The sequence below is a fragment of the Monodon monoceros genome, unplaced genomic scaffold, assembly GCF_005190385.1.
Source record: "Monodon monoceros isolate NGI ecotype Baffin Bay Population unplaced genomic scaffold, NGI_Narwhal_1 Super_Scaffold_5, whole genome shotgun sequence".
Classification (NCBI taxonomy): Eukaryota; Metazoa; Chordata; class Mammalia; order Artiodactyla; family Monodontidae; genus Monodon; species Monodon monoceros.
This window is the reverse complement of record NW_021703782.1, coordinates 70,658,279-70,681,444: the sequence shown is the minus strand read 5'-3', so window position 1 is coordinate 70,681,444 and position 23,166 is coordinate 70,658,279. Positions and strand designations below refer to the sequence as shown.

The window sequence follows — 23,166 nt, the reverse complement described above, 5'->3', positions numbered from 1 at the left end:
GCATTATTCACAATAGCCAAAATATGGAAACAACCTAAGTGTCATCAAGATGAATGGATAAAGATGTGGTTCATATATACAATGGAATATTAAGCCATGAGTAAGAAACAAACTTGAAACAACAAGGATGGACTCCCTCTGAGGGGCTTATGGTTAGTGAGATAAGCCAGACAGAGAAAGATGAACACTGTATGACATCATTTATGTGAAGAATCTAAAAAACCCAAACTTGTAGAAACAGAGTAGAATGGTGGCTACCAGGGACTGGAATGTGGGAGAATCGGGGAGATGTTGTTAAAGGACATAAACTTGCAACTATGATAATTAAGTTATGGAGATCTAATGTAGCACATGGTGACTATAGTCAAAATAGTGTATTATATATTTCAACAACTGCTGAGAAACTAAATCTTAAACATTCTCACCACAAAAAAGAAACAAGGGCTTCCCTGGTGGCGCAGTGGTTGAGAGTCCGCCTGCCGATGCAAGGGACACAGGTTCGTGCCCCGGTCCGGGAAGATCCCACATGCCACGGAGCGGCTGGGTCCGTGAGCCATGGCCGCTGAGCCTGCGCATCCGGAGCCTGTGCTCCGCAATGGGAGAGGCCACAGCAGTGAGAGGCCCGCGTACCGCAAAAAAAAAAAAAAAAAAGAAACAATATTGATGTGAATCGACAGAGGTGTCAGCTAAAGCTATGGTGGTAACCATACTGCAATATATAAATGTATCAAACCAACATGTTGCACACCTTAACCTTATTCAATGTTGTATGTACATGAGATCAACTACAAGTCTTGAAAGAAAGTAGAAAACACACACACACACCAACGGAGATATAAGGAATAACTGGATTGAAAACTCACTAGAGAAAATCAAAAGCAGACTTGAACAGGCAAAAGAATGAATCAGAAAACTTGAAGACAGGTCATTTGAAAATATACAGTTAGGAGTAAAAAAAAAAAAATGAGGAAAAGTGAACAGAGGCTAAGGGACTTACGGGACATCATTAAGTGGGTCAATATATTGTTAATCATGGGAGTCCACACGGAGGACAGATAAAGGGGTAGAGAGCTTATTTGAAGAAATAATAGCCAGAAACCTCCCAAATTTGAAGAAAGACATGGATATATAAATTCAAGAATCTCAAACAAGAAACACAATAATCAAAGAGAGACTATTAAAGGCAACAAGAGAAAAGCAACTTGACATGTACATAGGATCCTCAATAAGATTATCAGTAGATTTCTCAGCAGAAACACTGTAAGCCAGAAAACAGAGGAATAATATATTTAAAATGCTGAATTAAAACAAAAACTGTCAATCAAGAGCATTATATCCAGAAAAAATGAGGGGAAAATTAAGATATTCTCCGAGAAACAAAAGCTGAGGGAGTTCATTACCAGCAGAGCTGCCTTACAAGAAGTTTCAAAGGGAGTCCTTCAAGTTAAAAAGAAAGGATGCTAGGTGCTAACATGAAGCCATATAAAAATATAAAGTTCTCCAATAAACAAAGATACATGGGCAAATATAAAAACCAGTACTATTGTGGTTCAACTTTTTAACTCCATTTTTTATTCTTTTACAGGGTTTAAAAGACAAAAAGATTAAAAAGTTATAAAGCTATGTTACTAGATACATACTATATAAAGATGTCATTTTTTTTTTATATCAATAACAAAGATGGGGAGGCAAGCTGTAAAGGAGTAAAGTTACTGTATGCAATTGAATTTAAGTCAGTATCAGTTTAAAATATACTGTTATAACATTAAGATATTATATGTAATCCCTGTGGAACCACAAAGGAAATATCTATAGACTATACACAAAAGGAAATAAGGGAATCAAAACACATCACTACAAAAAAATTGAACACAAAGAAAGCAATAAGAAAAAAAGAGAAACAGAAAGTCATAAGACATAAAATAATTAACAAAACAGCTATAGTAAATCCTTCCCTATCAGTAATTGCTTTAAGTGTAAACAGTTTAAACTTCCCAATCAAAAGACACAGATGGACAAAAGGGATTTAAAAAAACAAAAACAAACAAAAACAGGATCCCTCTATGTTAGGTCTAATGCCACACATAGCTCACAAGTGAAAGGATTAAAAAAGATTTCCCTTGTGAATAATAAGCAAAAGAGAGCAGAAATAGCTATACTGATATTAGATAAAACAGACTTTAAGTCAAAAGGTGTTACAAGAAACAAAAAAGGGCATTATAAGATGATAAAAGGGTCAATTCACTAAGAAGATATAAAAGTTATAAACATATATGCACCAAACATCAGAAATCAAAAACATATGAAGCAAACACTAACATAATTGAAGAGAGAAATAGACAGGTCTATAGTATTAGTAGGCGGCTTCAATACACAACTTTAGTAACGGTTGGAACAACCAGACAGAAGGTTAACAAGAAAATAGATGAATTGAACTTAACAAATATATACAGAACACCCTTACCCAACAACAGAATACACAATTTCCTCAAGTGCACAGGGAACATTTTCCAGTATAAGACTGTTAGGCAACAAAAGAATCTAAATAAATTTTAAAAGATTGAAATTATATAAGCTATGTTTTATGATGGAATGAGTGGAATGAATCCAGAAATCAACAGCAGAAAGAAAACTAAAAAAATCCACAAATAGGGGCTTCCCTGGTGGCACAGTGGTTGAGAATCCGCCTCAATGCAGGGGACACAGGTTCAAGCCCTGGTCTGGGAAGATCCCACATGCCACGGAGCAACTAAGCCCGTGCACCACAACTACTGAGCCTATGTGCCACAACTACGGAAGCCCACGCGCCTACAGCCCGTGCCCCACAACGACAGAAGCCACTGCAATGAGAAGCCTGCGCACTGCAACAAAGAGTAGCCCCCGCTCTCCACAACTAGAGAAAGCCCGTGCGCAGCAACGAACACCCAACACAGCCAAAAAAAAAAAAATTCCACAAATATATGAAAATTAACACACTCAAGCAATGAATCAAAGAAGAAATCACAAGAAAAATTTTAAAACAATTTAAGAAAAATTAAAAGGAAACAACATACCAAAATTTATGGGATGCAGCAAGAGCAGTCCTGGGAGACAAATTATAGCAGTAAATGTTTACATTAAAAAGGAAGAAATGGGCTTCCCAGGTGGCGCAGTGGTTGAGAGTCTGCCTGCTGATGCAGGGGACGCGGGTTCGTGCCCCGGTCCGGGAGGATCCCACATGCTGCAAAGCAGCTGGGCTCGTGAGCCGTGGCTGCTGAGCCTGCGTGTCCGGAGCCTGTGCTCTGCAACAGGAGAGGCCACAACAGTGAGAGGCCCGCGTACCCGCAAAAAAAAAAAAAAGGAATAATCCCAAATCAACAACCTAAATTTGCATCTTAAAGAAACAGAAAAAGATTAACTACACCCAAAGCTACCAGAAGGAATGAAATAATAAAGTTTAGAACAGACATAAGCAAAACAAAGAACAGAAAACCAAGAGAAAATTGATGAAACCAAAAGCTCAAAACCACACATAGCTCAAAAGTGAAAGGATTAAAAAAGATTTCCCATGCAAATAATAACCAAGAGAGCAGAAATAGCTATACTGATACTAGACAAAACAGACTTGAAGTCAAAAGCTGTTACAAGAAACAAAAAAAGTTCAACAAAATTGATAAATCATTAGCTAGCCTGACCAAGAAAAAGAGAGAGGAGTCAAATACAATTGACCCTTGAACAACACAGGTTTGAATTTTGTGGATCCACTTACATGTGGATTTTTTTCCAGTAAGTACATACTTCAGTACTACATGATCCATAGATAGCTGAATCCAAGAATGTGAACCGCAGATATGGAAGGCCAATTGCAAAGTTATATGCAGATTTTCGACTGTGTGGGGGTTCGATGCCCCTAACCCCTGCATTGTTCAAGAGTCAACTGTAACTAAAATGAGAAATGAAGGAGGGGATAGTACTACCAATTTTACAAAAATAAAAAGGATTGTAAGAATACTATGAACAGCTGTATGTCAACAAATTTGATAGCCTAGATAAAATGGATAAATTCCTAAAAACACTCACCCTACCACTAATGAATCATGAAGAAATGCATAATCTGAACAGGTCTATAATTAGTAATGACATTTCATCATTAATCAAAAACCCACAACAACAACGACAAAAGCCCAGGATCAGATAGTTTCTTCTCCAAACATTTAAAAGAGAACACCAATCCTCCTCAAATTCTTCCCAAAAACTGAAGAAAAGGAAATACTTCCACAAACTTAATATATGAGGTCAGCATTAATCTGATACCAAAGCCAGACAAAGATACCACAGGAAAACTACAGATCAATATCCCCCATGGATACTGAGGCAAAAATCCTCAACAGAATACTAGCAAACAAAATTCAATGGTACACTAAAAGAATTATACACCATTACTCAGTATAACATTCTAAGAATGGAAAGATGGTTCAATATACAAATTCAATCAATGTGACACACCTCATTAACAGAATGAAGGAAAAAACACAGATCACCACAACTGATGAAAATGCATTCAAAAAAATTTCAACATTCTTTCATGATAAAAACACTCAAAAAGTTAGGAATTAAAGGAAACTGCCTCAATATATTAAAGCCATATATGAAAAGCCCACAATGAACATCATACTCAATGGTGAAAGACAAGTCTTTTCCTCTAACATCAGGAAGATAAGGATGCCCACTTTTGCCACTTTTATTCAACATAGAAAGTCATAGCCAGAGCAATTGGGCAAGAAGAATAAATAAAAGGCATCCACATTGGAAAGGAAGAAGTAAAATTCTCTCTGTTCACAGACAGCATGATCTTATATGAAGAAAAACAAATATTCCACAAAAAAAACCCTGCTAGAATAAATGGATTCAGCATGTTGCTGGGTACACAATCAAAACACAAAAATCAGTTGTTTCTATACACTAACAATGAACAATTCAAGATGGAAATTAAGAAAAAAATTCCATTTACAATAGCGTCAAAAATAATAAAATGCTTAGGAATAAACTTAATGGGGGGGAGGGAAGGGAGAATGACTTATACCCCAAAACCTATAAAACATTGTTGAAATAAAGTAAAAACACATATAAATGGAAAGACATTCCATATTCACAGACTGGAAGACAATATTGTTAAGATATCAGTACTACCCAAAGCAACCTACAGATTCAATGTAATCCACATTAAAATCCCAATGTTTTTTACAGAAATAGAAAAATTCATATGGCATCTCAAAGGACCCACAGTCAAAACAACCTTCAAAAGAAACTTGGCAGTCTCACATTTCCTGATTTTGAAATGTACTAACAAAAGCACAGTGATCAAAACAACATGGTGCTTGCTAAAAAGACAACATACGGAATGGGAGAATATATTTGCAAATGACGTGACTGACAAGGGGTTAATATCCAAAATATGCAAACAGCTCATACAACTCAATATCAAAAAAACAAACAATCCAATAAAAAAAAATGGGTGGAAGACTTGAATAGACATTTTCCCAAATACAACATATAGATGGCTAATAGGCACATGAAAAGATTCTCAATATTGCTAATTATTAGAGAAATGCAAATCAAAACCACAAAGAGATATCACTTCACACCTGTCAGAATGGCTATCATCAAAAGTCTACAAACAACAATGCTGGAGAGGATATGGAGAAAAGGGAACCCTCATACACTGTTGGTGGGAATGTAAATTGGTGCAGCCACAATGGAGAGCAGTATGGAGGTACCTTAAAAAAACTAAAAATAGAACTAGCATATGATCCAGCAATTCCACTCCTGTGTATATAGCCAGAAAAAAAAGAAAACACTAATTCAAAAAAGATACATGCCCCCCAATGTTCATAGTAGCACTATTTACAATAGCCAAGACATGGAAGCAACCCAAATGCCCATCAATAGATGACTGGATTAAGATGTGACACACACACATACATACACACACACAATGGAATATTACTCAGCCATAAAAAAGAATGAAATACGGCCATCTGCAGCAACAAGGATGGACCTAGAGAATACTACGCTTAGTGAAAAGTCGGAGAAAGACAAACATTATACTATATCACTTATATGTGGAATCCAAAAAACAATACAAATGAATGTATATACAAAACAGGTTCACAGACATAGAAAACAAACTTGTGGTTACCAAAGGGGAGAGGGACAGAAGGAGGGACAATTTTGGGGTATGGGATGAAGATATACAAACTGCTATATATAAAATAGATAAGAAACAAGGATTTACTATATAGCACAGGGAATTATACCCACTAATAACCTATAGCAGAATATAATCTGCAAAAATAATGACTCACTATGCTGTACACCTGAAACACACAATATTGTAAATCAACTCTATTTCAATAAAAACGAAACAAAATCCAGCATGGTGCTGGAACACAAAAACTTAGACCAATCGAATAGAGAGCCCAGAAATAAACCCTCACATATATAGTTAAATGATTATTGACAAGGCTACTGAGATCATTCAGTTTGGAATTTGTCTTTTCAATACTATATCCAAACATTAACTCAAAATGGATCAAAGACTTAAATGTCAGACCTAAAACTATAAAATTCTCAAAAGAAAGCATAGGTAAAAAGTTGCATGACCTCGATTTGGCAATGATTTCTTGGACATGACACCAAAAAGCAACAATAAAAAATAGAAGATTTGGACTTCATCAAAATTAAAAACTTTTGTGCATCATAGGACACTATCAACATTGAAAAGGCAACACATGGAACAGGAAATATATACAAGTCACACATCTAATTCAGAATATATAAAGAGCTCCTACAACTCAACAACAAAAAACCAAACAACCCAATTAAAAATGGCCAAAGATCTTGAACACATATTTTTCTAAAGAAGATATACAAATGGCCCATAAGCACAAGAAAAGATGTTCAAAATCACTACTAATCAATATGGAAGTACAAATCAAAATGACAATGAGATGGCTCCTCACATCCATTAGGATGGCTACTACCAACAAAACAAAGTAATGACTTTCTGAGGATGTGGAGAAATTGGAACCCTTGTGCACCACTGGTGGGAATGTAAAACAGTGTGACTGCTATGGAAACTAGTATTGTGGTCCCTGAAAAAATTAATTACCATATGACCCAGCAATTCTACTTGTGGGTATATACCAAAAATATTTGAAAGCAGGGACTCAAAGAGACATTTGTAGCAGCATTATTCACAATAGCTAAAACGTGGAAACAACCACTGTGTCCACTGACAGATGAATGGAGAAACAAAATGTGGTATATACATACAATGGGACATAATTCACGCTTAAAAATTAATGAAATTCTGACATATGCTATAACAGATTAACCTTGAAGACATTATGCTAAGTGAAATACGTCAGACACAAAAGAACAAATATTGCATGATACCACTTACATGGGGTACCTAGAATAGTCAAATTCATAGAGGCACAAAATAGAATGGTGGTTGCCAGAGGCAGAGGGGAGGGAAAATGTGTAGTTACTGCTTAATGGGTACAGTATTACAGTTGTGCAAGACAAAGAGTTCCGGAGGTGGATGTGGTGATGGTTACACAACAATGAGAATATACCTAATGCCACTGTACACTTAAAAATGGTTATGATAAATTTCATATTGTATGTATTTAACCACAATCTGTAATGGGGATGGGGGTGAAGGAGAAATAAGATCTTTCTCAAACAAAAACTGATAGAATTTGTTGCCAGTGGGCCTCCCTTGCAAGAAATGTTAAAAGTTTTCAGAAAGAAAGGAAATGATAGAGGTCAGAAACTCAGACCTACAAAAGCATTAGAGAAGGAATAAATTAAGGTAAAATTAAGCCTTTTATTTTCCTTATTCTTAAAGGTCTAATGGAAAATTGTTCTAAATAATCATAGCAACAGTACATTGAGTACAGTTTATGGATAAGTGAAATGAATAATAACAATGTTATGAAGGAGCAGAAGAAATGGAAGGGAATACTACTACAAGATACCTCCACTATCCCTGAAGCAGGACAGTATTATTTGAAAGTGGACCTAGATTAGTTCTAAATTTTAAATGTATACTGCAATTTTAAGGCAATGATCAAAAAAAAAAAAAAAATCATACAAAATGCTCAATTAAAACCAGAGAAAGAAAAAGAGGGGGAGGTTTTTAAAAGCAAAGACAGACATGCAACAAAAAGTTACAACTATGATAAATATAAATCCATTAACCCGACTGTATCAATAATCATTTTAAATTAAATGTGAATGGTCTGAACATACTAATTAAAAGAGACATGATAAGAGTGGATAAAAAAACAAACCCAACTACAAGGTGTCTACAAGAAACCCACTTTATTTTTAAATTATTTTTTATTGTGGTAACATTGGCTTGTAACATTATATAAGTTTCACGTGTACAAATTATTTTTCCACTTTTGTATAAAAGCTTGCTCACCACCAAAAATTTAGTTTCCAGTCATCACCATACATCACCATACACCCTCTACCCATTTTGCCCTCCCCCCAACCCCTATCCCTCTGGTAACCACTATTCTATTCTCTGTATCTACATACTTATTTTTTGATTGGTTTGGTTTCTTCATTTACTTTGGTTTTGTTTTTTGTTTGTTTGTTTTTAATTTTTTGGCCACACCACACAGCATGCAGGATCTTAGTTCCCTGACAAGGGATTGAACCCATGCCCCCTGCAGTGGAAGCATGGAGTCCTAACCACTGGACTGCCAGGGAAGTCCCTGTTTGTTTTTTTCACTCCACATATGAGTGAAATATAGCATTTGTCTGTCTCCATCTGACTTATTTCAGTTAACAAAATACTCTCAAGGTCCACCATGTTGTCACAAATGGCAAGACAAGAAACCAATGCTAAATATAAAGACACAGACAAATTAAAAATAAAGGGATATAACAAATTTACAGAACATTTCATCCAACAGCAGCAGATTACATATTCTTCTCAAGCTCACACAGAACATTAACCAAGTCATATTCTGGGCCATAAAACATACCTTAACAAATTTAAAGGAACAGAAGTCATACAAAGTTTGCTTTCAGAACACAATGGAATTAAACTAGAAATCGTAATGATTTCTGGAAGAAAGCTGGAAAATCCCCAAATATCTGAAGATTAAATAAACACTAGCTTTAAATAACACATAAGTCAAAGAAGCAGTCTCAAAAGAAATTCGTAAAATATTTTGAGTCAAATGAAAATATGACTTATCAAAATTTGTGACATGCAGCAAATCAGGGCTTAGAGGGAAATTTATACCATCCAATGCATATACTAGAAAAGGAGAAAGATCTAAAACCAATAATCTAAGCTTCCACCTTAGGAAACTAGAAAAAGAAGAGCAAAGTAAATCCTAAGTAAGAAGAAAAGAAATCATAAGAATTAGAGAAGTCAATGTAATTCAATACAGAAAATCAATAGAGATTTCAATGAAACCAAAACCTGGTTCTTTGAAAATATCAATAAAACTGGTAACTCTCTAGCCATGTTAACTAAGAAGAAAGAGAAAAGACACAAATTACTAATATCAGAAATGAAAGGAAGGGTCATCACTACTGATCCCACGGACATTAAAAGATTAGTAAAGAAATATTATAAACACACCCACAAATGTTATAACTTAGATGAAATGTACCAATTCCTTGAAAAATACACTCCACAAAAACACGTACAAGAAAAAATCATCTAAATAGGCCTATATCTATAAAAGAAACGAAATCAATAATAATCTTTCAAAACTGAAAGCATAATGCCCAGATGGTTTCACTAATGATCTACCAAATATTTAAGGAAAACATGACACTAATTCCTTATAATCTCTTCCAGATAACATATGAACATTTCTAACTCATCTATGAGGTCAGTATTACCCTAATACCAAAACCAGATGAAAATATTACAAGAAAGAAAAACTACTGACCAATATCTTTCATGAACATAGATGCAAAAATCCTCAATAAAATATCAGAAAGTTGAATCCAACAATGTATAAAAATAATAATACTACGGTGAAGTGGGATTAATTCCAGGCATTAAAGCCTTGTTCCACATTCAAAAATCAATGCAATCCTATGGCTCACAGAAAAATCCTATGATCATATCAGTAGATGTAGAAAAATCACTTTACAAAATCCAACACACATTCTTGAACAAAACCTCTCAGCATACCAGAAATAGAGGTATGTACGGTAGAAAAAGTAGTAATAATGGATGTCTCTGGAGGTGTGGGCAAGCAAACTTTTGGGCATGATGGATATGTTCATTAGCTTGATCATGATTATGATTTCCTAGGTGAACACGTGTTAAGATTTATCAAACTGTAAACTTTAAATATGTGCATTTTACTATTTGTCAATTATACCTCAGTAAAACTGTTAATATCCAATTAATGGTAGAATCTAGATTGTGGGTATATGGATATAGACTGTAAAATCTTGTAACACTGATGTATATTTGACTACTTGTCATAATAAAATGTTCCCTTTCAACTCTAAAGTTTTATGAAAGTATCTTAGAATGTAACCAAGCAGGACCCTATGAGGCCTTCCCAGGATAGACACCCACCCATGTCCTCCGCCTGCCTTTTGTCTGTAGAAAAACTTTAGTCAAAGAATTTAATCAGAGAATTGAGAAAATGCAGAAAGAAAGGAAAACAGTCAAGCAAGGCAAAATAATAATAGTTAGCCATTAACAAAGTCAAGGACTTTTAGTTCCTCCTCAAGGGCTATAGATAATATTCTGAGCCATGTCCTTTGAGCTGTTTTTCAGATACTGAAACCCCCACCAGGTGGAAGAAGTTAACTGTATGCTGCCCACAATCACAGAGACCCCAGACTGGTTGGAACCTCCAGGTTGATGATGCTGACTCTCAATAACCTCACCACCAACCAATCAGAAGAATGTCCACGAGCTGTTCACATACCTCACAAATCCCTCCCTCACCCTGTCTTTATAAACCTTTCCCTGAAAGCCTTTGGAGAGTTCAGGTCTTTTAAGCACTAGCCGCCCTGGACTCCTTGCTTGGCACCCTGCAATAAATGCTGCACTTTCTTTTACCACAATCCGGTGTCAGTAGAATGGCTTTACTGCATGCCAGCAAGCAGACGGAAATTTGGTTCGGTAACAAGAACATAAAAGAAAAACCAATATTTAATTGGCAATTCCACTAGACAATCATTTGTTTGGTTTCCCAGTATATTCCTATCACAGAAGAATGACTTCTTAAAATCAGGAACAGTGCCCTGGCTGAATCTTCATCTTCCTATAGAGTTACTGTTATACTGGGGGTATGCATTAAGAGGCCGCTGAATATAAGACTATATATAAAGAGAAAACTGAGAGATTACCATTTCAAAAATAGAATATGCAAGTTAGTTTAAGAAAAAGAAGAAGAAATCTGAGTTTCTAATGTTACATAAAGATGTCAGGCATAACAAAATTTTTTAATTTGCCCAAGTACTGTAATTCTGGAGCAAACAACAAGAAAGTGAGAAGGAAAACTATAACATTAAGAGGTACGCTCTATGTTACAAATGATAATTCTATCATACAAGCCACACTTACTATTACTTCTGCCCCTGAATTTCTAGTATTTTTGCCCTGAAAGTGCTCTTCAAATGCACCCAGTTGTACATCACAATCCCGTGTCATTTGTTTTAAAAAAAACTTTTTTGGTGTCCTACTCTAGATAAATGAATTATAATGTCTGGGAAGTGGTTCCAAAAAAATCTGTATTTCTAACAAGCATGTATGACTGATTCTGACGCAGCCTAGCTCTTGAAGGAAATATTAAATGCTAGATGGTTTAGCAAAGTAGGAAGGCGAACTTCAGATGAAGTCTATGAAGTATAAATACTACCACCTCCCTAAATAGGTGATACACGGGAAGGGTGGGTGGAAGGGTGTAAATAACACTGTATAAAAAGTATACTTTACCAACATCAGAATTTGCCAAGAGTTTGAGAAAAAACTCAATTCATCTTTCTCCTTACACAAAATAGATGCTTCTGGCACTCAGTCTACATACTGTGCAGGACCCAGTATAGTAGTACTGTTCTGCTGCACTATAATTAGTTTTTGTAAACTCCATTCATATATAACAATGTTTCTAAGGAAAAATGAATTCTAATTTCCAAAGAGCCATCTCTGAAACAATTTTTCCATTATTAGATATGAAACCATCCATTTAACTCCTGTATACTAATTCATACGATTCATATGCCAATAGTGAAACTGGCTGGATTATTACACAGAAACCTAGCAAAACCATACATTTAAAACTAACAGATCCTTCTGATATTAGACCATAAAATATTAAGCCCATCATCTTAACATTTTTCCTATGTAGCATTTAGCTTCCATTATTGAAATTTTCAAAGAATTTTTTAATCCTCTAAGTTTATCAAAAAACTATTGCTTTGGGCTTCCCTGGTGGCGCAGTGGTTTAGAGTCCGCCTGCCGGTGCAGGGGACACGGGTTCGTGCCCTGGTCCGGGAAGATCCCACGTGCCGCGGAGCGGCTGGGCCCGTGAGCCATGGCCGCTGAGCCTGCGCGTCCGGAGCCTGTGCTCCGCAACGGGAGAGGCCACAACAGTGAGAAGCCCGCATATCGCAAAAAACAAACAAACAAACAAAAACTATTGCTTTTTAAATTCTCCAAGAATTTTTTAAAATTCTAGCTATTATTCAAAGCTTCATTTAACAAAATATAACCAACTTTGATACATAAAACACTAACACATTATTTTTAAAATGTGGTAAACACCAAAATTAGAGGCATCACACTACCTGATTTCAAGACACTATAAAGTTACAGTTATCAAGATAAGCATGGTATAGGTAAACAGATGGACACACAGATCGTTGAAACAGATACAGTTCAAAAATAAACCCATAAAATATAAAGTCTACTGACTTTTTTACAAACGTTCAAAGATAATTCGATGGAGAAAGGATATTCTTTTAAGCAACTCGTGCTAGAAAAATTGGACATTTGTATCGACATGCAAACAAAGAAACCCCAACCTTCAACCTATACTGCACTTTATACAAAAATGGATCAGAAATTTTACATTTACAAAAATGTAAAATATAAAATTATAAAACTTCTGGAATAAAACATAAGAGAAAATCTTTGTGACTTTGGGTTAAAGATTTCACAGATATAACTGACTCATGAAAAGCATGACATTGTGACTTCTCTGGTGGTGCAGTGGTTAAGAATCTGCCTGCCAATGCAGAGGACACAGGTTCGAGCCCTGGTCGGGGAAGATTCCACATGCTGTGAAGCAACTAAGCCCATGTGCCACAACTGCTGAGCCTGTGCTCTACAGCCTTCGAGCCACAACTACTGAAGCCTACGTGCCCAGAGCCAGTGCTCCACAAGAGAAGCCACTGCGATGAGAAGCCCGTGCACTGCAATGAAGACCCAACACAGCCAAAAATAAAAAAATTAAAATTAAAAAAAAGCATGACATAAAAATTTTTTGATAAACTGGAATTGATCAAAATTTTAAACTTTTATTTTGCAAAAGACAGGCTTGGAAAAGACTGGGAGAAAGTATTTTTAAATCACGTATCTTACAAAGGACTTGTATCCATAATATTTAAAGAACTTTCAATACTCAACAATAAGAAAACACTTTGGAAAAGAGTTTGGAAGTTCCTTAAAAAGTCTAAAAAAGTTACCATATGACTCAGAAATTCCACTTCTAAGTATATACCCAAAGCATTTAAAATATATGCTCACGAAAAACTTGTACATGAATGTTCACAGCAGCATTACTCATAAAAGGAAAAATAATAACTTAAATGTCCATCAACTGATGAATGGATTAACAAAATGAGTTATGTCCATATAATGGAATATTAGTCACAAAAAAGAATGAAATACTGATACACGCTACAATATAAACGAACCTTGAAAATATAAAATTAAGGGAAAGAAGCCAGAAAAAGAGGCCATGTATATTGTGATTCCACTTATTTATTTTATTTTATTTATTCATTTTTGGCTGTGTTGGGTCTTTGTTGCTGTGCGCAGGCTTTCTCTACTTGCGGGAAGCAGGGGCTACTCTTTGTTGCGGTGCATGGACTTGTCATCGCAGTGGCTTCTCTTGTTGCAGAGCACGGGCTTTAGGCGCGCGGGCTTCAGTAGTTGTGGCTCGCGGGCTCTAGAGCGCAGGCTCAGTAGTTGTGGCACACAGGCTTAGCTGCTCCGTGGCAGGTGGGATCTTCCCGGACCAGGGATCGAACCCATGTCCCCTGCATTGGCAAGCGGATTCTTAACCACTGCGCCACCAGGGAAGCCCCTGTGATTCCATTTAAATGAAATGTCCAGAATTGGCAAATCCACAGAAGACAGAAAGTAGATTAGTGGTTGCCAGAGGAAGGGTGGGGATAAATCTGTACTGACTGTTTATAGGTATAAGATTTATTTTTGGAGTGCTGAAAATGTTCCGGAATTAGATAGCGTGACAGTTGCACTATTCTGTGGCTATACTAAAAAATACTGAATTGTATATTTTAAAAGGGTGAATTTAATGGTATGTGAATTAAATCTCAACAGAAAAATAATCCAATTAAAATGAGTAAGATTTGAACAGACATTTCACCAACAGAAATATACAAACAGCAAGGAATAACATGAAAAGATGCTCAACACCCTCAATCACTAAGGAAATACAAATTAAAACCACAAGGCTTTACCACTATTTACCTATTAGAAAAGCTAAAAAAAAGTGTTTTAAATGACAATACTAAGTGCTAGTGAGAGTGTAGAGCAACTAAACACCCATACAATGTTAGTGAGATAGCAAAATGGTATAGCCACTTGAAAAGCAGTTCCATAGTTTCATATAAATTAAGTATTCCCTTACCATGGAACCTCGAAATCCCAAAAAGAAATAAAAATTTATGTCCACACAAAAACGTATATATGAATGTTTATAGTAGCTCCATTCATAATCACCAACAACTGAAATGTCCCTGAACTGGTGAACGGATAAACATTTACAGGACATCGATACAATAAAATATTACTCAAAAATATAGGAATGAAATACTGATGCATGCAACACATGGATGCCTCTCAAATCCATTTGTATAAGTGAAAGGAGTGAAATTAAGAAATCAGACCCCAAAAGCTACATACCACATAATTCCGTTTATGTGGCACTCTAGAAAAGGCAAAACTGTAGGGATAGAAACAGATCAGGGGTTGCCAGGAGAAGGGATGGGGGTTGGGTGCGAGACTACAAAGGGGCAGCAGAGGAAATTTTGAGGTCTTCATGTAATTTTGCTGTATCAAGATTGTGGTGGTGGATACTTGCTTCCTTGCATTTGTCAAGACTGACAGAACTGTACATCACAAGAGTGAATTTAGTGTATGCAAATTTTAAATGAACAAATCCGTTGATAAATCACACTCCACACAAACCTCCACCTTGAATGTAGAAGCCATTTTCCAGTATAGGTCAAAGCACAACACAATGTTCTCAAGGCTTCCTAATGAGGTAGGTGGAGACCACTTTCATCATTTTTATTTTGCAAATGAGAAGCAACACAGTTTAAACCGTCTGCAAATTTCTGGTACTAGTCAGAGTGATGAGCTAGCATTTATGTCCTTAGTTCTTGTAGTCCCACTCGCTATCAAGGTACTAGATGCCAACAGTAGTAACAAGAGGTTTTCTTTATCAAACTAAATTACCTATTTACACTATTTCATAAAGAAGAAATATTAAGATAAATAAGTACTTTAGAAGAAGGCTGCAGGGGCATATTCAAGAACAGTAAAATTTAAAAAAAAGAAACAATATACTACTCACACACAAAAATTAACTCTAGCTTTGGCCTGAGAGACGCATTTCATAAAGAAAAGGAATCTAATTTCTAATGGGTGTTTAAAATAGATAAAAGTATAATACAAAAACAGTGGAAGCACTGAAAATCAAACTCCAAATAAGGAAGCGCACCAGAATAAACGGACACAAAGTAAAGCGTCGGTCCTTCACCATCTCAACAACCTAAGGACAAGTTCATTCCCGTCTTTTATAGGTCTGAGATGCTGCACAGCGCACCTAGTTTCTTAAAAAATTCAGTAACTCACTGTGACCCACAAAACCCCAAAGCCTTAACAAGCGTGACACCCTGCTGGGTCAGGTCGTGAATTGAAAACACACAACCAACCGTTCGAGTAATTCTGCCCAGGAGTTTTCACTCTGTGTTATCAGCCGAACCCAGGCGAGCCACCGGGACTCCAGGTGGTGAGGCCGGAAAAGGGAGCCGAGAAACCAGCACAGTTTAGCGGTACCCGGAGACTGGGCGAGGAAGGAAGAGAGCGTCTTCGGTCACAGCGCCTTGCTTTCACGTGCGAGGCGGCGTGCGACACTCCGTGGGCTGCCCGGGGCCTCCGTCACAATCCAAGGGGGGTAAAATGACAGGGACCAGACCAAGTCCAGGTGTGTCTCGTGGCCGCCCCTCGCCCAGCACAGCTGAAACCCGACCGCGAGAGGCAGAAAAGGGCGCCTCTGTGGAATGTGAACTCCAGAACCCTGGAGTCCACTGCGGGTCCCCTCAGCGGAAAAAGGGGGCCCTTTTCATCCCGCACCCGAGACCCCACTTCCCTCCGGCAAAAAAATAACTTGCCGGCGGAGGCCCCACAACTGCAGCCCGGCTCTATGTAATCTGACCCCAACGAGGGCGGCGGCAGGTGGCAGCGAGGGGCCCGAGGCCCCACAAAGGCCGGGCCGGGCTCCGGCAACGGGATCCCGGGAGGGAGGCGAGATGGAGGGGCAGCGGCGGTCTCGTTACCTGCCCAGATGCCCAGATTGAGCTGGGACTTGTCCAGGTTCACCACATAGTCCCCCAAGAACCGGTTCAACACGTCCACGACCACCGACTCGAACACCATTTTTCTCAGCCGTTCCTTCTTCGTGCGCCTGCCCTCCCGTGCCCTTCTGACGAGACCACTCGGTTCACCGGCTCCTGGGCGGCTCCGACCGCGGGTCCGGACGCTCAGCTTCGCCGCGAGCCCTGCTAGAGGCGGAGGCGGCCGCTCGCGCGACGCATGCGCAGCTCAGGCTCCAGGGTTGGGTCGGAGCGGGAGGCCCCGAAGGGTAATAGGGCGGCTGCGCGGCCGCCTCTCCTACGTGTTCCCCTGTCGGGCGGAGCGCCGCTGCTCTTTCTCCTCAGCCCCTCCTCCTCCCCCCCATCGCCTGGCAACGGGACGAGTACCTGGAGTTCCCAGGCGTTTTACGACCCCGCCCCACCGGCAGTCCGGAGCCGGGAGTGGAGACGAGGACGGGGCGCCAGGGGTCGCAGCGGTTACTCCGGGCCAGGAACGCCCCGCCCCTAACCGAGGAGACACGCCCCCACCCGGGCGGGGAGGTGCTAAGCCTAAGTGAAGCAGGCGTCGGATTCTAGCCTTTTCTCTGTTAGGCTGGAGGCGTCCCGAGGGGGTCCCAGGGAGCGCCCACTTTTTATTACAGATTCGCAGGTACAGGCAGAGCCCGGGCGTTGCCGGCTTCCTGGGTCCGACCCCCCTGAGTGTCTCGGTGCCTGTAACAGCCCCGCCCGGCCCTCCGAGCGCTTGGCGAGGACGCGCCGTTGGTGTCTGAACTTCCCGGGCTGCAAATCCAGAGAGGGAAGCAAAGAATAAACTCTGGGTTGTAATTCCACGCCCCCTTCCCTGCATCTGAGATCACACTCTTTTTTGGTCAAGTTATGTAGACGGAGCCGTCTTTCATCCTTTAGAGAGTCAACCGGCCCGGAAGCTGCGGAGCGCCTTCTAAAAAATACTTAGATACCCCTGAGCTTACACAGAATGGCTGACCTTAAACAAAAATTAGAGCGCTTTCAGACCCACTCCCTCCCCCGCGTTTGGTCTTGTATAGAAATAGGGCCAAAGGCCTGAGGTCACAGAGATGCTGGATGTGAAGTTTGGAGAACTATAATTAATAACCCTCTTAAGGATTTAAGATGTAGGGGTGTAGTTTAAACTTTTTCTTTCTGCATGGTAAATGATGACTTTCTATTAATTCTTGTATCATTTTAGCGCATTTTGTGTATAGTCATCCAGATTTTTTAAGGTTTAAAGGTTTTCCTTTGCAAGTAGAATGCCTGGCAAATACAGTGTAAAATGTTATATTTACATGAGTTTATGAATTATTTTTATATAATCTCATATTTGAAGGGCCTTTATTATGTCACAATTCAATCTCTCGGTCTTTAAGATAATGAAGCTGCAATGCTAGGGATTCGTCCAAGGTGACACAACTAATTTTCTGCAGAAACAGATGGAACCTGTTACTTCTGGCTGACTCCACTCCACCATCCCACCTGCTCCTCTTGCATTTGGCTAATGACATTGGAAATCCAGCTCAGAATACCTGAACAGAGAAATTAATAGAAGCTAAAATGCCTAGAAAAAGGAAAAGCTTTCTATAATCAGGTATTTTGCTACTGTACTATTATTAATAAGAAGCCAGATATACAGTAGATAGAAAATTCCACTGTTATATCTAGCACCATAAATTTAAAGTACAGGAGCTTCTAGAACTCACTCCAAAAATATGCCTTAAGTATCTTGCAAACACTTCACACAGTTTTCTACAATCCATGAAAATACTGTGGAATTGGGGTGAGGGAGAGTGTGCTGCTGAAATTTTAGAAGTATCAGCTTTTATTTGCTAAAGAGAACAATGAGAAAAATTCTGAGAAACTGTTGGAAATAAAAAAGAAGACACATGTTTTAACTGAATTCTTATCTAGTGTTAGGTGGACATTTTTTTTCCTCCTAATTGTAATTCCTCTGTCCACAAGTTAATGTCATTGCCATGCTGCTTGTCCTTATCATTCCCCATGTGAGGTCACTATTGTGGAACTAAGCTAGATGTTCAGATAACAAAGCCATTGAAATACACCAGGTTCCTGAAAGGTTTTTTGGAGGAAAAGGTCGAGAAGATGGCCATTCTACAGGACTTTTCCTGACCTAGCCTGATAAAGCCCTGCACTCCTATCTCAGTTAGCAGTTTAAAAATTATAAATGAAAATTAAAGTCCATAGAAAAAAGGACAAGAAATAACCCAAAATGTTAAAAAAAAAATTATAAACGATCAAAAGTCATTTGGATATGTGTTCCAATCCTTAAGAAAAAAATAAAAGAGAGAAATTTGTTAGAAGGGAGACACAAGGAAAAGATTAAGAAATTTACAAGAACCTTACCCAGGTAGTGTATGTGAAAATTTAAATCAACACGATCTTTCTAAAAGGCAGTTTGTAAACATGTACAAACTGACATATATATATATATGTGCACAAACATGTGCATATGACTTAGCTCAGCAATCCCACTTCTTGAGATTTACTCTAAGAAAATAACTATAAATATTCAACAAGCTATCCCACAAGCACATTCATTAAAGCATTGTTTATAATAGCAAAAAATTAGAAACAATCTAAATGTCCATTATAGGGAACATGGTTAAGTAAACACACACACACAATGAGTTACTATGCATGTTTTAAAAATGAAGATCTATACTAATATGGAAAGAAGTCAGTGATATACACTTATGAGAAACAAGATGCAGAATAATATATCAATTATATAAATTGTGGATGTGTTTTAAGTGTGCAGAGAATATATATACAGAAAGAAATCTAGATGTATGCTCACCAAATGTTAACGGTGATTATCTCTACCTAGACAATGAGACTTCGGATAATATGTATTTTCTCTGTTCTCTCAAGCTTAAAAAAATTTCTTTTACAGTGAGCATGTATCTTTTTTCCCAAAATAAGAAATCTGTCTAAATAAAGTAAGAAGATAACTACGAACCAAGTATAATAACACTTCTCTTACTCATACTAATTGAAATGCTTTTAGTCTAAAACAAATCAGCTTTGAAGATTTTGAACCAAGGAGATTGAGTTTCATTACATTCAACTATATGCTGTATACTTGGAACATTTAAAAAAAAGGAAGATGTAAACTTAATTTATTCTTCTAAACTGGTGAAGAGGGGTGTACTGGAAATGTCATTATAGTGGATATTCTTTTGTAATGCTTCGGGAAACCGCATATGCACATGGATGAATTGCTCTTCCTAGAATAACAGCCAACTGAAATTTATAAGCAAGGTCCCAATCTTGGTGGAGAATTGATATACAAACATATGTGAATTGTCAAAAGTCAGCCAAAAGAATTGAACAGACATTTCCTGAAAAGGATATACAGGTGGCAAATAAGCACATGAAAATATGCTCAACATCATTAGCCATTGGGGAAATGGCTAAAACCACAAATGATCTACCACTACATACCTATCAGAATGGCTATGAAAAGAATAAGTGATAACTCAAAATGTTAGCGAGGATGTGGAGAAACCGGATCATTTATGCACCAGTGGTGGGAAAGTGAGATGGCATAGTCACTCTGGAAAACAGTTTAGCAGTTTCTAAAAAATAATAATAAAATAAATATGCACCTACCATCTGAACTAGCAGTTATGCTCCAGGACATTTATCCCAGAGAAAGGGAAATATGTGTTCACACAAAAACTCATACATGAATGTTCATAACAGCTTTATTCATGATGGTCAAAAACTGGAAACAACCCAAATGTTTTCCTACAGATGAATGGTTAAACAAACTATGCTGTACACCCATAACATGGAATACTACTCAGCAATGGGAGGAATAAACTATTGATACATGCAACAACTTGGATGGATCTCAGGAGAATTAAGCTGAGTGAAAACTATGATTCCATTTATCAATAATTCTTGAAATAACAAAATTATAGACATAGAGAACAGATTAGAAGTTGCCAAGGGTTAGGTATGGGGTGGAGGGATAGATGTGGCTACAAATGGATAGAAGGAAAGGACCTTATGTTTTTGGAACACTTCTGCATCTTGATTGTGGTAATGATTACATATAATTGCATAAAACTGTACCCACACACACAAATGAGTACACATAAAACTGGTGAAATCTGAATAAGCATTGGTACCATGAATGGTACCCATATATTTATTTCCTGGTTTTGGTATTGCAGGATGTTACCTTTGGGGAGCACTGGGTGAACGGGATGTGGGAACTCCTTGAAATTTTTTTGCAACTTTCTATGAATATCAATATAATTATCTTGAAACCATATTTTAAAAGGCTTTGCTAATTTGGGGTCCAATAAGGGATACACCTGAGGATCAGATGAGCCTGAGTCAAGAGATTCCACATGGTTCTTTAATATCCCTACACAGGATACTTGGTAAAATATTTGTTGACTGAAAAGAAAGTGCACAACCTAAAAGTTGAGAATTTGACAGACATTCTGAGGACTTCAAGCCTGGGACACAGCATCTCAGAAAACACTAAGAAACTGTTCCAAAGAGGCAAGGGGGAGAGCCATTATATATAGGAGTTTTTGCAACAAAAGACCAAGTAGTCGGAACATCAAAAGATTACTGTTAATAAAAGAAAAGTAGCTATCTCAAGTTAAAGAATTTAGCACTTTTCTATGTATGGGAAGATGCAAGAGTCTGGGCTCACTAAAATCATTCCTTTGATATGCACCTCAGCTATCTGGGGTCAGTATCCTGTGTTTTCTCACCCTGAGTTTCCTCAGGGCGCACCGTCAGGGGATAGCTGCAGCAGCTGACTGCTAGATGGACTTGGCAGGGTACAGCCCCTTTGTCTCCATTCTGAGTTCCCTCAGGGCTCACCACCTGGGTGGCTGTAACGTGATGGCTTGATGGCTGCAACATCCTTTGTTTACTGATACGGCAGGTAATATTTTAGTTCACGTATTTGAGAAAGAAAAGTATCTGAATGTGATGTCTTATCAGAAAGCGTTAAAATATCAATTACCCTGTGGTCCCAGTAAAATACTAGAGAGAGAGAGAGAGAGAGAGAGAGAGATGTACAATAAGGGATTTTCAAGCACATTCCTCTGGCTCTAAATATCTCAGATGACCATTTCCCAGATTAAGAGGACTCTCAAATGCTGACGCCCATCAGCGTTTGCTGACCCCAGATTTTCACATGGCTGACTGCTTATCATTCAGGTTTCTGCTCAAATATCTAAGGCCTAATCAGAGGCCTTCCCTGACCTTTCAGTCTCCAGTAGCCAGCTGTCATACTCTGTCATAGCCAACTTGTTATCTTCATGTCATTTATCACTCTCTGAAATTATCTTCTTTACAGGTTTTTAAAATTTTTGTCTCCTCCATCACTGCTACCTCTAGAACAGGGCACTGATGTATCTAGTTCACTGTCTTATCCTCAGTACATGAGTACTTGTCACATAGTAGGTTTTCAATTTATATTTGTTGAAAGAATGAACAAATGTTGGATAAGAAGCCACCCCCAACTCTCACAAGGCTGAGCATACCACCAGAGATGTAGGTTAATATATCAAGACCAACTGCAGGAGAGGCTATTCAGAGGGTACAAAAAACAGAGACCGTGATTGTGGAGTGAAGTTGCAGGCCCAGGAGAAGAGGCATCTGAACCTCGGCTGGGCGCCCACTGAAGTACTATGAAAGGCAGGTACAGAGAGACAAAAAGAATGCATTTGGAAGGCCAGACTCTAGACCCAGAATTAGGTTCCTGATGGCTGGGCCAAGATGAATCCAGGGAGGAGAATCTAATTTCAAAAGAGCACCCAGAAGGATCCTTCAAAAACATATGAGATCGTGTCACTTCTGTGCTCCAAAGCTGCTAATATGCGGCCCATATCACCATGGTAATGGCCACACCCCTTCTGATGGCAGATAAGGCCCGACACAATCGGCCTTCCCCTCCACCCTACCCTTATCTAGAAGCTCTTTCCTCACATATTTTCGTGACTCAGTCCCTCCATCTTTGTTTACTCTGTGTCATTTGCTCAATCCTTCCTTGAACAGCCTGGTTAACCTTGATACCTGCCCTTCCCACCCCTCAGCTGTCCTATCACCTTCTCTGCTTTACCTTTCCTCAGAGCACTTACCACCTGACATGCTATGTTTTTTACTTATTTTTTGTCCACCTATCTTTCCTCATTATAATGTAATAATATAATATAATGTAATGTAAGCTACTCGAGGAGAAAATATTATTGTTTTGTTCATTGTTCT

The 23,166-nt window shown here is 38.3% G+C and overlaps 1 protein-coding gene across 4 annotated transcripts in view; it reads right to left on the bottom strand.

Annotated features, from left to right (window-relative positions):
- The window catches only part of VPS13A (vacuolar protein sorting 13 homolog A), a 237,092-nt gene extending 219,745 nt beyond the window's left edge, over positions 1 to 17,347 (bottom strand). For 3 of the 4 annotated variants that reach the window (XR_003790666.1, XM_029201744.1, XM_029201745.1), the window contains exon 1: positions 16,858 to 16,964. Coding sequence is in view for 2 of the 4 variants with exons in the window: in XM_029201744.1 (XP_029057577.1) it covers positions 16,858 to 16,957 (100 nt within the window). In the remaining 2 variants the exon portion in view is untranslated. Of the gene's footprint in view, positions 1 to 16,857; positions 16,965 to 17,280 lie in introns of those variants that run through there. The other variant, XM_029201746.1, reaches the window with a different exon arrangement.
- Positions 17,348 to 23,166: the final 5,819 nt, after the last annotated feature.